General features: G+C 46.7%; 1 protein-coding gene across 1 annotated transcript in view; it reads left to right on the forward strand.

The window, feature by feature from the left end:
- LOC309553515 (EF-hand calcium-binding domain-containing protein 6-like) overlaps positions 1-13,718 on the forward strand; it is a gene marked incomplete at both ends in the record, with an annotated part of 129,871 nt that extends 116,153 nt beyond the window's left edge. The window contains 2 exons of the mRNA XM_082254753.1: positions 9,062-9,212; positions 13,590-13,718. Of these exons, the coding sequence (XP_082110879.1) occupies positions 9,062-9,212; positions 13,590-13,718 (280 nt within the window). The remainder of the gene's footprint in view (positions 1-9,061; positions 9,213-13,589) is intronic.
- Positions 13,719-14,340: the final 622 nt, after the last annotated feature.

Below are 14,340 nucleotides of genomic sequence, written 5' to 3' on the forward strand. Positions count from 1 at the left end.
GCCTATCTGAGTCCCTCCCCCAGAGTTCTCTTCTTTCTTGTTGATCTTCGCTAGCAAGGTTATTGAATAGAGCTCATTTGTAATCCAGATTAGGAATAAAGATCAAGAAAGAAAAAACAACGAGCTGTTAGTTGTCACCGCAGGGTGTCTGCGTAACTGAGCAATAACTTCTGCGAGAGAGATAAGCCTCTGGCGACTCCTTTACAGACCTTATTGTTTGTCTATGAGTCTCCTGAGAGAGTATGGTGATAAACCCCGGGGTTTTATCACCTCCTGCTGCGCTACCGCTATCTGTAGATAAAACTGTCTCTTCAGCAGATAAAGTCAGTTATTGGGCATGTGCCCTCTCACCAACAGAAGTTTCTCCTTCGCGCGCTTCCACTGCGGTCTCAGTCCTTTGGCTATATGCCAGCCGTGCGGGGTCCTTCTGGCGGATGACTTCCGGTCTCGGCAAACAGCAGTATGACCTCCAGGAATGTACCTCGTGCTTGAGATGGGACGGTTCCACGTCGTCCCTCCAGGCTAAAAGGCTCTGGCCCAATATCCAGTGTCAGTCCTTCACTCTCGCTCGCTGGTTCCTCAGAGTCCAGCGCAGAAAGGCCCCCCCTTCGCGCGCTTCTCTCTCCTTTAAATAACCTCCCCCATAGTGCCGTGCGGTGCAGCCGTGCACCCTGGATCTTGCAAAGCAGCCTGGGAGATGTAGTTTCTTCATCTTGTGAAAAGGAAGTCACAACCCGGGAAATTCCATGCAGCTACCACTAGAGGGAGCCTAGTTCCTGGATCTTGCAAAGCAGCCTGGGAGATGTAGTTTCTTCATCTTGTGAAAAGGAAGTCACAGCCCGGGAAATTCCATGCAGCTACCACTAGAGGGAGCCTAGTTCCTTCCCACATATCAAACAGTGTCTTTAGGCATGTTTAACCCCGCTACACACTCCCCCCACTTGAGAAACTTTGGTCCCCAAAGAGGTCAACAGTATGTACCCTAGTGCATAGGTTGGCATTATACAACAAAAACATTAACATTTTGCTGAAATAAGTCAATCTGAATACATCCAATTTTGTATTCTAATAGCAGTGCAACAGTAAAACGATAAAGTGCAATTAATAAGCAAATAAGTGATTTCTACAGTGTTAATATAGTGCTGATTTCTAGTGCTTTTATATAGTGCTCCTTTAAAAAGCACATGTGCCTTTGCAATTTCTTAAACACTTACATCTTAAAGTTTGTGTTGAAAAAAAAACATCAAAAGGTGAGAAAGAGAAAAAAACATATAGTGAGGTCAGAGCAACAAAATGTGCGCAAACATTAACTCACAAAGTAAACCAAATTGTGAACATCAAAAACTGTGCTTATTATAATGGCCAAACCCAATATCCTTATGTACAAACTTAAATGCAAACGTTTTCTACTTCAATACTTTGTTCTCATGATCTCTCACAGACCCCCCAAAACTTGGGTGGCTTGTACAGTTGTGCCTGGGGGTGAGCTAGGGTTGTCCCCCACCAAATCTACAGTGGAGGAACTAGGCTGGTCAGGAGATCTTTTGGAGGTAAAAACAGCTTCTTCCGAACATTCACCCAATTGATCATAGGTCAGTCTCTTAGGTGGGTGAATGACTCTCCTTTCCCTCTGTTCCCGTGGAGGCATGCTCTCAGAGGTGCTAGGATCAGGCACTTCTGAGGATTCTTCAATGTCCCCCTCCTCATGTTCCAACACAGAGGAACCTGATGGTTCAAGAGAGGTCAGTTCTTCTTCAGAGAAGGGTGCAACCTCCTCCTCAGAACCTTCATACTCAGCTTCTTCTTCTGGAAGCATATGAAAGGGTATGAATTCAGGGGCTTCTGCCCGAAGGGCTCCTCTATCAGCCAAGTCAGATGAAGACAGGGAGGCAGGTGTGGGTTCTGGCAACTGAGATGACCACAACCAGTCGGGTACCTCCTCTTCATCTTCCAAATCTTCAGATGGAGAACTTCCCTCTCCCTCATCTGGGAGCGTCGTCTGAGATCTGGTAACTGGTCTGGACCGGCGAGAAGTCGAAGGGGCCTCTGACAAGTCTTCCACAGGGGGCATACGAACCGCTTCAGAGAGAGGCAGCAAATGGTTCCGATGCCAAGCCTTCAATGGACCCACACTTCCTTCAGGCCGAATTTGGTACACAGGAAGGTTTGGCAGTTGCTTGCAGATAACATAAGGTTGGGACTTCCAGCGGTCTGCCAACTTGTGTTTTCCCGGGACACCCAAGTTTCTCAACAAAACCCTGTCCCCTGGTTGCAGGTCATGGATCCGAACTTTTAGGTCGAAATTTTTTTTATTCCGCAGTCCACGTTGATCAGATGTGGCCTGAGCCTTGTCATAGGCCGCTTTCAGACTCTTCCGCAGTCGGTCCACATATCCTCTATGCGATGCTGAAGAGGTATGATCAGGCGAAATGCCAAAGGCCAAATCCACTGGCAACCGAGCCTCCCTTCCAAACATCAGCCGATAAGGGGAATATCCAGTAGCATCACTGACAGTGCTGTTGTAGGCATGCACAATGGCAGCTACGTGCTTGCCCCAATGCTGTTTCTTCTCTGAGCTCAAAGTCCCCAACATATCCAAAAGAGTCCTGTTAAATCGTTCAGGCTGGGCATCCCCCTGTGGATGGTAGGGAGTGGTTCTAGTCTTTTGAATGCCTAACATATCTAACAGTCTCTTGATCAGTCTGCTTTCAAAGTCCCTTCCCTGATCAGAATGGAGGCGTTGTGGTAACCCATAATGTACAAAGAACTTCTCTACAAGAACTTTGGCTACCGTTGAGGCCTTCTGATCCCTTGTTGGGAATGCTTGAGCATATCTGGTAAAATGGTCTGTTACCACAAGGACATTCCCCTGGCCACTCAGATCAGGCTCTAAGCAAAGGAAATCAATGCACACCAGCTCCATGGGTCCCTGACTTTGTAGATGGCCCATTGGGGCTGCTTGACGTGGCAGAGTCTTCCTCTGTATACACCGGACACAAGAATGACAGTATCCTTCAACTTCGGCCCTCATACAAGGCCAGTAGAACCTGTCCCTGACAAGCTGAAAGGTTCTTTCGGGCCCCAGATGGCCATGATTATCATGAAGAGCGGCCAGAACTCCCTCTCTGTACTTAGCTGGTAAGAACAGTTGCCACTTCTCCTCCAGATCTTCAGATGGACCTCTCCGGTAGGCCACTCCTTCTCTGATCTGTAACCGGGTCCACTCTCTATGCAACAGACGGGCCCCCTGAGGGGAGTCAGTTAGAAGCAACTCAGGGCTCTGGATCTCCAGGGCTTCCAAGAGAAGTTTTCCCAAAGGGTCTTCCAACTGCTCCTTCCGCAAGTCCCTTTTGGACAGCCGGGGCAAACCCTCCCCTTCAACTTGGGTCACCTGGCAGTAGCATTTGGGTACTCCGATAGCCGAAACCCCAATCTCTTCTGCTCTTGACCCTCCTCGGGATCGAAATTCAGTTCCCTGATATAGGGCACGCACCCCTTCTGGAGCCAAATGAGTCCATTCTTCCGCAGGTTCCTGTGGAACATGCAACCTTCTGGATAAGGCATCTGCATCCCTATTTCCGATTCCTGGCCGATACTTCAGGCTAAAATTGAAGCTAGAGAGGGCAGCCAACCATCGATGTCCTGTTGCATCCAGCTTGGCCGTAGTCAACAGATAGGTGAGGGGATTATTATCTGTCTTGACAATGAATTCAGCTCCGTACAGGTAGTCTTTCAATTTGTCAACCACTGCCCACTTCAAGGCCAAGAATTCAAGTTTGTGAGTAGGATAATTCCTTTCAGCAGGCAGTAGGCTTCTGCTCACATAGGCAACAGGTCGCAGATGACCCTCATGCTCCTGATAAAGTACCCCCCCCAGCCCATCTCGGCTGGCATCAACATGCAGTTCATATGGTTTTGTGGGGTCCGCATAGGCCAACACAGGGGCAGTGGTTAGGGTTTCCTTCAGCTGGACAAAGGCCCCTTCGCATTCCGGGGTCCACTGATCCTGGATGGATTCCTTAGCCTTCCGGGGGCCTATGGTGGACTTCGCCGGCTTTACCAACTCAGGGACATCATCTTCTTCATTCTTCAGGAGCTCATTTAGGGGTCGGGCAATCTGGGCGAACCCCTCCACAAACCTCCTGTAATAGGAGCAAAAGCCCAAGAATGACCGGAGTTCGGTCACATTTGTGGGTCTCGGCCAGGAAGCAACAGCATCCAGCTTGTCCGGGTCAGTGGCCACCCCTTCTTCAGACACGATATGGCCCAGGTAATGGACCGAGGACTGATAGAATTGGCACTTCTCAGGAGAAAGTTTCAGACCTTCTTCATGTAGCCTCTTCAAGACCTTTTCCAACCTCTCCTCATGTTCTTCTAAAGTTCTGCCAAACACGATAACATCATCCAAGTATACCAGTACCTCTATCAAATTCATATCTCCAACGGTCCTCTCCATCAGCCTTTGGAAGGTAGCAGGGGCCCCGGACAACCCCTGAGGCATGCGATTGAACTCAAAGAACCCCACAGGGGTGATGAAGGCTGTTTTCTCCCGATCTTCAGGGTGCATGGGGATCTGATAATACCCACTCTTTAAGTCCATCACACTGAACCACTTCGCCCCTGACAGACTCTGTAGGGCATCTTCGATTCGAGGAGTGGTATACTGGTCTGGGATGGTTCTTCTGTTCAGCGTTCGGTAGTCGATACAAAGCCTCAAAGATCCATTTTTCTTCCGGACTACCACTATCGGGGAAGCATACGGGCTCCTGGATTCTCGGATAATCCCGATCTTTTTGAGCTCTGCCAGCTGTTGACGTAGATCTTCTAAGTCACCTAAGGGGACTCGCCGGACTCTCTCCCTGAAAGGCTTGTCCTCACTCAGGCGGATCTTATGAGTGGCGCTCCTGGCACATCCCACGTCAAACTCGTCCTTAGAGAATATTTCCCTACATCGAGCAAGTTGTGCCTTGGCCCTCTTCACCCATTCCGGCGGGAGGGCAGCGTTTCCAGAGCAAAGCTCCTCTATAACCGCTTCACCCTGTTCCTTTTCTTTGAAATCAATGGGGGCAACTGGGGTAGCCGGGTTGACTTGGCCCAGGAGCACTCTGGCCGGTACCTTCACTGGTGTAATAGAGGTGTTTCTGACACTCACTAAAACCCTTCCACGGTTTTCCTGTAACACCTTCAAAGGGATCACCTCAGGGATCACTTCTATCCCTCTCTGTCTCTCCTTTTGACCTGATTCAAAGATAATGAAGGGACCCGGCTGTTGCCATGTGAGTTTGACAGAAGCCTTAAAACAGGCCACCTCTCCTGGCTGTAAGACCTTTTCTGCTCTATCCAGCTTCCAGAGTCGTCCAACTCCTTCTGCGGGGGTCTCTTGCTCCAACACTAATCGTTGGTAGGCCTGCCGTAGCATGGGATGGATCCTTGGCGCCTGAGCATCTTGTCCCTGGACCAGTTGTATCAGAAGGCGCCTTACCAGGTCAGTGTTTGTTCCTACGATGAGAGAGCTTTTGTTGGCCCCTGGTGGACGAGGACAGACCACCGCTAAGGTGTCGAAGGTTTCCGCTTCACCAGCCACTGATGGATCAAAGGTCAACTTGATTGGCAGATACCCGTCATAGGGAAAACTTTGGGTCCCAATACCCCATATCTCCAGATCTTCCAACTTCTGCAAAGGTAGATGGGTAAGATATTTATCATAGAAGTCTCTATACAAAAGAGTCACCTGGGCCCCTGTGTCAAGGAGGGCTCTTGTGTAAATTCCTTCCACCTGAACCGAGACCACTGGGGAGGGCCCGACCAAGTTAGTTGGGAATTCTCTTGATGTAGCCTGGTTGTCTGATTCAGTTCTCTGTACCCTGGCCCTCTTCTCCTTTTTCTTCCTTGATCTGGGCCCCCGCTGAACCCGGTGTGCATTGACTTTCCTTCCCTCAGTAACCCGGAGTCTAGAACTGGGGGTATTATATTTGGGTCTGACCCCCTGACTCAGTTTCCCTGATCCTGCACCACTTCTGGAGTCCCTTAAGACTGGCGGACACCCGGTTGACTCCTTCACCGGTGTCCTCTGAAGTTTCCCGCTGGCTCGCGAGGTTTCGCGGCAGCATTTCCTGAGCTGGGACATACCCTTCTAACATGCCCAACTCCCCCGCAGTTGAAACAAGTTAACAATCTTGCAGGCCGTGGCTCTGGATCTGTGCTGAGACTAACAGGTTCATCTGGCCTCTCCGATATACTCCCCTTGGGTAGAGTGGATACCTGACCAATCAGGATGGACACCATTTCTATCAACTGAGACACTTGGGTCTTTAGGAGTTCAACTTGAGAGTCACCCTCTTCCACACTTATCACTCCAACCCGGGCAGTTGAGTCAAACTGCCGACTTTTCTTCTTGTTGTCCAACATAACCTCTTCCTCTCTGACCATTCGAATCAGATCGGGGTATTCTAGAATGCCGCCATCTCGACGAGTTCGTAACAGTATGGCAATGGGATCTAAAGGTTGAGCCCCTTTCAGAACCTGTCGTGCACGAGTCTCATCTATTTTCCGGTGGTCTATTCCTTTCTTTAGCAGAATCTGGTGGATAATCCTATCCAGACGTTTAATGAATTCGGACAACTTCTCCCCCTCTTCTTGATAACAGTGGTCCAACTGGTAGAGAAGTTCAGCCGCGTTCTCCGTCCGACCAAACACATCTTGCAGAATGTCCAAATAATCCTGTGCAGTGCAGTTCTTCTTGCTAAGCTTTAGATTACGTACAGCCTCTAATGCAGGTCCCCTTAAACTCTCTGTGATTCTCTGCTTCTTGTGCTGTTCTGGTACCTCCCATTCCTCCAAAGCCTGAGTGGCGGTATCTAACCACTCTTCGAACCCATCTTCTGCTGAAGGCACAGGCTGTTTCCCAGAGAATGTCCGGAGCTTCCTATATCCAGTCATCAAATAGCTCGAGGAGTCCCTACTACATTTTGCCACAATCTCCCCAAGAACAGCACACAGTTCTGAGCTAAAAGTCGACAAAGGTGATGACTCAGGATGCCCTTCTTGGACACCTTTTTCTTGGCTGGATACCCCAGGGGTGGTGGATGAGGGACCCGCAATAGGAACTCCTGGATGTATCAGGAAAAGTTCTGTTTGGTCAGTAGTTTTTACACTGTTTCCGTTGAAATAATCAGGGACCCCCTTCCTCCACTCACACAGTGCATACGTGTGTGGGACAGTGGTGTCAGTTTTCATGTCAATCACCCAAAATTTCCTGTCTGTGGATAGTGCCCTCAAAACAGGGAGGAGCTTTTCTTCAGTCCAGGCTTCTCCCTTGATTTCAACCACCAGGCCATTTTCCACTATGACATTCTCTTCCTTGCACCACTCAGCAGCAGCGACAGGATCCATTTCTGCGTGGGAGGGGATTCTATGGCTGAGAGGGTTGTATTGCAGGACTGTAGAAATCCCGGACGAGCCCCCACGTGTAGCACCACCCCCGCAGGAGCTGCTGATTATATTATTGGGTCTACACCCTGCCTAACAACCCAATCAAATTGGCTCGATCCCTCCTCAGGCACAACTGACCCAGAATAGGACTGGACTATCAAATAGATACACAGGTTGGAATACAATACTTCACTATGCAACAATACCTTGTTACCTTCTTGAATAGTAGTCCTTCTGGGTGACACAATGGAACAACGCACAAGATTGTAATTAACCAAACTTAGTTTACTATGTATCAAATTGAATAGGGGAGATACAATACAATACAATACAAGTCCATAAAAGGTTATTTAAAACAGCTTTAAAAAAGTAAAAGAATACCCCCACACTCCTCCTGCATTAAGGCTAGACACAGTACCAGGTAGGTGGGCCTATCTGAGTCCCTCCCCCAGAGTTCTCTTCTTTCTTGTTGATCTTCGCTAGCAAGGTTATTGAATAGAGCTCATTTGTAATCCAGATTAGGAATAAAGATCAAGAAAGAAAAAACAACGAGCTGTTAGTTGTCACCGCAGGGTGTCTGCGTAACTGAGCAATAACTTCTGCGAGAGAGATAAGCCTCTGGCGACTCCTTTACAGACCTTATTGTTTGTCTATGAGTCTCCTGAGAGAGTATGGTGATAAACCCCGGGGTTTTATCACCTCCTGCTGCGCTACCGCTATCTGTAGATAAAACTGTCTCTTCAGCAGATAAAGTCAGTTATTGGGCATGTGCCCTCTCACCAACAGAAGTTTCTCCTTCGCGCGCTTCCACTGCGGTCTCAGTCCTTTGGCTATATGCCAGCCGCGCGGGGTCCTTCTGGCGGATGACTTCCGGTCTCGGCAAACAGCAGTATGACCTCCAGGAATGTACCTCGTGCTTGAGATGGGACGGTTCCACGTCGTCCCTCCAGGCTAAAAGGCTCTGGCCCAATATCCAGTGTCAGTCCTTCACTCTCGCTCGCTGGTTCCTCAGAGTCCAGCGCAGAAAGGCCCCCCCTTCGCGCGCTTCTCTCTCCTTTAAATAACCTCCCCCATAGTGCCGTGCGGTGCAGCCGTGCACCCTGGATCTTGCAAAGCAGCCTGGGAGATGTAGTTTCTTCATCTTGTGAAAAGGAAGTCACAACCCGGGAAATTCCATGCAGCTACCACTAGAGGGAGCCTAGTTCCTGGATCTTGCAAAGCAGCCTGGGAGATGTAGTTTCTTCATCTTGTGAAAAGGAAGTCACAGCCCGGGAAATTCCATGCAGCTACCACTAGAGGGAGCCTAGTTCCTTCCCACATATCAAACAGTGTCTTTAGGCATGTTTAACCCCGCTACACATGTACTGCAAATATGCAATCCCTTCTTCATATTTTGGAATTCTCCATTAAAAGACCTTAAAACATTGTATAGTGTTTGTTGTGGCATTATGGCTGTAAGCTACCTGTTCGTTACCAAGGGCATAGGGCAACACAATAGGGATGAGCAAAAATGTATGGTTTAAAATAATCTAAAGATTGTCATACTAATCCAAATATAAGTTGAATATAAGTTTTGAAAATCAAATGCTTTAACTGTGTATTTTTTGAAATGCTCTGTGTATCTTATAAGGCCTACAACATCTGAACTAAAGGAAGAAATAGCAGTGCTTTCCTCATTATTAACAGTTCATCATCGGATTGATAAAATTCGTTACCAAAAAGCCTTTGAAATGGATTTGTCAAGATACACCAATGCACAGTCTCCAAGAAAACTACAAGAGGCAAGTACTACAATTTGTGGGAGAATTTCATAACAGCAGCACACCACTTTTTGTTTTATGATGAGCCATCCAAAGCAATCTAGCAAAGAATGAAGCATTGCAGCTTAAAGCGGAGTTCAGGCCATGGGGGTTAAATTTAGCTAAAAATACCCCCGGGACAGTCAGGGCTAGTACATTCCACAATGGATAGCCTCTGTACTGTCTCGGGTCGCACTTACCTTTTAATAGAAGAAATACTTACCTTGAAAATTTCTTCTCCAGCGCTGCCATCTCGGATGTGGGCAGCTGAAGCCAGCGCGTACTCTTCTGCGTCCTCTTCTCCCAGAATGCGCCTGCACCAGCCCCGCTCGTCACTTCCGGTGCGGGCGCGTCATCCCTCCACAGCTTCTGGGCATGCCGGACTGACATACACATTGGCCAAATGTCGGTTTTTGTCGGACCGACTGAAATACACATGGACCGAATGTTGGTTTCTGTCGGACTGACTGACATACACGCGGGCCGAATGTTTTTATTGAACCAGCTGATGTCTCCTGACATTCAGCCCGTGTGTACGGGGTTTTAATCCTTCAACACCAAAGCAATGGGTTTGATTTTACTAAAGGAAAATAGACACATTTTCACAGAGAATAATGAATGTGGTAAAGCTCTGTTGACTTCCACCATCCATAATGCAAAATTGCTATTTTATTTTTTTTCTTGCCCGTGAATTGCCATTCTTTGCAAAGTGAAAGTGAAAAAGCTTCCCTTGAAAAGAGAACTTCCTATTTGCCTTTAGCATATCAACCCAAACGCATCGGAACATCTAAAGGCTCCAGTGTGACAATCTCAACAGGCCCCAAATCCAGTGACTATGTATTGCACAAGATTTATAAAAAAAATTAGCTAAATCCTCTTTCATTTGTTATTCTATAGATGCTGCGTTTCACAGTACATAGGATTGAGCAGCAGAGAGAGTGCTAGCTATTAAGTTAGTGAGCAGGGCTAAGGCTGGCCATACATTATACAATTTTCTGGTACAATTTTCCTTTAGATTTACCAAAACCATATAATATGAGGTCAAACCTAAACAAATTCAATTTGTATGCAATCAGGCTGGCCCCTGTACTACATAGTTGAATGTAAATCTAAAGAAAATTATATAAGAAAATTGTATAATGTATGGCTAGCTTACATTTGCCGCTGATTGAGAAGCTAATTCCTGCTAATTTGCAGTGATAATGCTGATAGCCAAGCCCCCTCCCTGCAATGGCTTATCCTTCTGTAGTACACATAGGCACAGCCTGCATGAGAGACACAACGCTTATCTGAATTCAGGAGTAGTGCAGCAGCATTGTCACCCCATCACAGGAAGTTACATGGGGTAGGCTTCACTGGCAGAATCAACAGGTATTTGTGAGCCTTTGCAGGAAGTGGGGGATACAATCAAGTGCTGTACAATCATTTTTAACAGGAGAAAACAGTTCTCCGTTTTAGCCTTCTTTTTTATGTTGCATGAAACTAAAGCATGAAAAATAATTTTACTCCAAGTCTAAGTGGCCTTTACAGGTAGGTCACAAGAATACAGAAAACAATATTTTACCATAAGTGTAACCATATCTCCCAACTTTTTGAGATGGGAACGAGGGGCATCAATTAGCAAAAGTATGTAGGCATAGGTCACACCCCCCTTAAAGGAGAATCAACAAAAAAATGATTAGTTCAACCTCCAAGTGCTTTTTTTACCACTACTATTCCTTTATCCCGGTTTTATGAAATGTATAAATGCAGAATCTTGGATGAAAGGAAGAGGAAAGAGTGGGAGAGGGACTTTGTCCCAAATCAGGGACAGACCCTCAAAATCTGGACAGTTGGGAGCTATGGTGTAACTAAAATCCACAAGTCCTTGGTCTAGATTTTACCTGGGCCCTCTATAAACACTATACTATTAAGCCACAGTGCTTCTTGTTTTTTTTTTTTTATTGCAAAATGTCACTTTATTCTATATAAAAAAAAATACAAGCACACATAAAAGGACAAAGACATTGTTCGGGCCCCTGTCTTCCTAGGTCTAGGAGTAGCTGTTTCCCCTTCACTGCCTATAGATACACCCTGATCTCTGACACCAGGTGAGATTGAAGTAATGCTAGTGTGCTAGAATCTACAGGGGATGGCCAAAGGAACAGGGACATTTATACCATCCCTCCAGTTCCACAGAAATTCATTTAAAGGAGTTGCTCTTTAAAGGAATAGCATACCGATTAGAACAGACCATTCAAAATGTTACAAACAGAGAGTCTAAAGCTTAGATTGATATTTTACATATGAGTATACTGTTTTTTTAAGTCCTGTCACCCAAGATTCTTACAGTTACACTTCTAAATTGATTCAATTGGTAAAGAAATGTGTGCATCCTGGGTAAAAGTTGATTAAATTTTGGGTGAAAAAAATGCATCAGATCCTACATACCATTATGAGAACAGACAGATAAAGTGAATAACATTGATTATCTTTTTCTAATGGCATCTGAAAGTGGGTGGCTATACAGTATAAAATGGGATCATAAGGATGATAAGGATTTGGGCAACTCTGACAAGGGCCAAATTGTAATGGGTAGAGGACTGGGTCAAAGCAACTCCAAAACGAAAGCTCTTGTTGGACGTTCTCGGTCTGCAGTGGTCAGGACCTACCAGAAGTGGTCCATGGAAGGAAAAGCAGTGAAACAGCGACAATCATGGGCTGCCAAGGCTCATTGATGCTTGTGGGGAGCAAAGGTTGGCACATGTAGTCCGACTTAATAGAATTTAATAGAAGTGCTACTGTAGCTCTAATTGCTGAAAATGCTATATCTGGATAGAAAGTTGTCAGAACACACAGTACATCGCAGTTTGTTGTGTATGAGGCTGTGTAGCTGCAGAACGGTCAGGATGACCTTGCTGACCCATGTCCAAAAGTGCTTCTAAAGGGTATGTGAACATCAGAACTGGACCACAAAGCAAATGGAAGGAGGTGGCCTGGTCTGATGAATTCAATGATGGTTTAAGGAACACAATGCGCTTGAGGTGTTGATTTGGCTTCAGTGGCACCACTAGGGTTGGTGTCACCTGTTGCGATAAAACATGATGCCCCCCCCCCACCCGATAGCCTGCCACAGTGGGGAATAGAAGATCATGGGGCCACCTGGCATGGAAGTTCCTGGTTTCTTTCCATAGAAGCCGCTGGGCACTTCCAGGTTTAAAGAGCTTTATGGCGCAACTGAGGTGTTTTAAAAAAAGCAGTAGACCTCTGTGAAAGATTATAATTTATAATAAATGAGAGGGTGGTTAGAGAGAGAAGGGAGTGACATATGAGAGAGGGGGTGGGGGTGAGAGAGAGAGGGGGTGAGAGGGGAAGAAAGAGGGTGGGAGAGAGAGAGGGGGGTGAGAGAGAGAAGAGGGTGAGGGGGGAGAGAGGGGGTGAGAGAGAGAGAGAGGGTTGAGAGAGGGTGATAAGGGAGAGGGGGGTAAAAACTACACTGGGAGATCATCCCCCAAAAAATGGGGGGGTGAGAGAGAGGGATGGGGGATAAGAGAGAGAGTGGGTGGGAGAGGGGGGTGTGAGAGAAAGGGGAAGGGAATGAGAGTGGGGGGGTGAGAGAGAGGTTGGAGAGGGCGATGAGAGAGAGAGAGGAGGGGGGAGAGAGGGGGGCTCCCCTATCCCCCCATACTTCACCAGGAGACTCCCCCACTCCCCCCCCCCCCAAAAAAACGACACCGGGAAATCGCCCCTAAAAAATGTTATACTGTAATCTATATAATTTTATTAGCAGGGTTCCCTGATCGCCCATGGTATAGGAATCAGTGTCTAGTCATTCCGCCTAATATCATTGACCCTCACCTTCCTGTAGCCCACTGGATCCAACATCAGCTGTGTGTGGTGAGGCATGATCACAGCCCGGAACTCCGACTCGCTCTGCCACCATAAATGAGCTACTTCTGGGATTAGGGGCTGCCTCCTCCTTCGCTCTCCTCACTGTCACCCAATGGTCAGTCCACCCCTGGTGTCACCCCCCTGGCGGGTGTCAGCCGGGTGTGGTCTGCAACCCTCACACCACCATAGTGAGGCCACTGCTTGGCCTCCAAATTCTCCAGAACTCACTCCAATCAAGCATCTGTAGGATGTGCTGGGAAAAACAAGGCCAATCCATGGAGGCCCCACCTTGCAACCTATAGGATTTAAAGGATCTGCTATAGAGAGCTTGGTGCCAGATACCACAGCATACCTTCAAAGGTCTAGTGGAGTCCATGCCTCGGTGGGTTATGGTGGGTGGCCATAATGTTATGCCTGATCGGTGTATATAAATAAACCCCTTAGTGTGTTAAGCATGTGTCTTGAAGTAATGTTTTTGTTTCATTACAGTTACATTTAATGGTATGGGACCTCCTTCAGAATAAGTTTTGGCAGTTTTGTAAAGTTTTCATCAGCATATGCAAAAATGATGAATGCAGTTCAGATAAGGAAAAATTAGATGCCATATTTCTTCGGTAAGTTTTTGGACTAAAGCTTTGATGGAAATGGTGGTATTCTTTCTAAAGAGGGGCTAGTGTATTAAAACTGGCAAAACATTAGACTCAATGGCCAAACTATCATATTCTTTGTTTTAATTTCCTATTGAATAAAACCTCAATGGTTACTATGGGTTGCAGTATGTTTGTTCCAGTTTTTTTGCATTCCACTCATGACAAATCATCCCTGAACACTTTTAAACCATTTGTAGCAGAAACACATGCCAGCGACAGCTCGGAATAGACATTGCAATTCCCATTCCTTATGACAGGTTGGAAACAAAGTCTGATCACAGAAATTTCTATTAAAAGCATAGCTCCCCTACCTTCAAGTGTGTATTTCATACCACAATTTATTATATACACTATGCAAACCAAGCTCATCACTCCTAAGGGGCACATGTTCCACTAAATAAGAGCCCAGGCTTTTCTTATAGGAAGGGTATTTGTGTATGTCAGAACACCGAGTTATTTTTCATTAAGTATTAAACTGGATTTTTAAAGCACCTGACTGGAAAGTTGGATGATGGCCCATGAGCAGGAATTTGCATCTAGAATGTTTGATACATGTATTAGGAATTGTTTGTAGCTTGGCTAAGACAGCA

Source organism: Pelophylax lessonae (assembly GCF_965119305.1).
Source record: "Pelophylax lessonae genome assembly, chromosome: 4".
In the NCBI taxonomy this organism is placed as follows: Eukaryota; Metazoa; Chordata; class Amphibia; order Anura; family Ranidae; genus Pelophylax; species Pelophylax lessonae.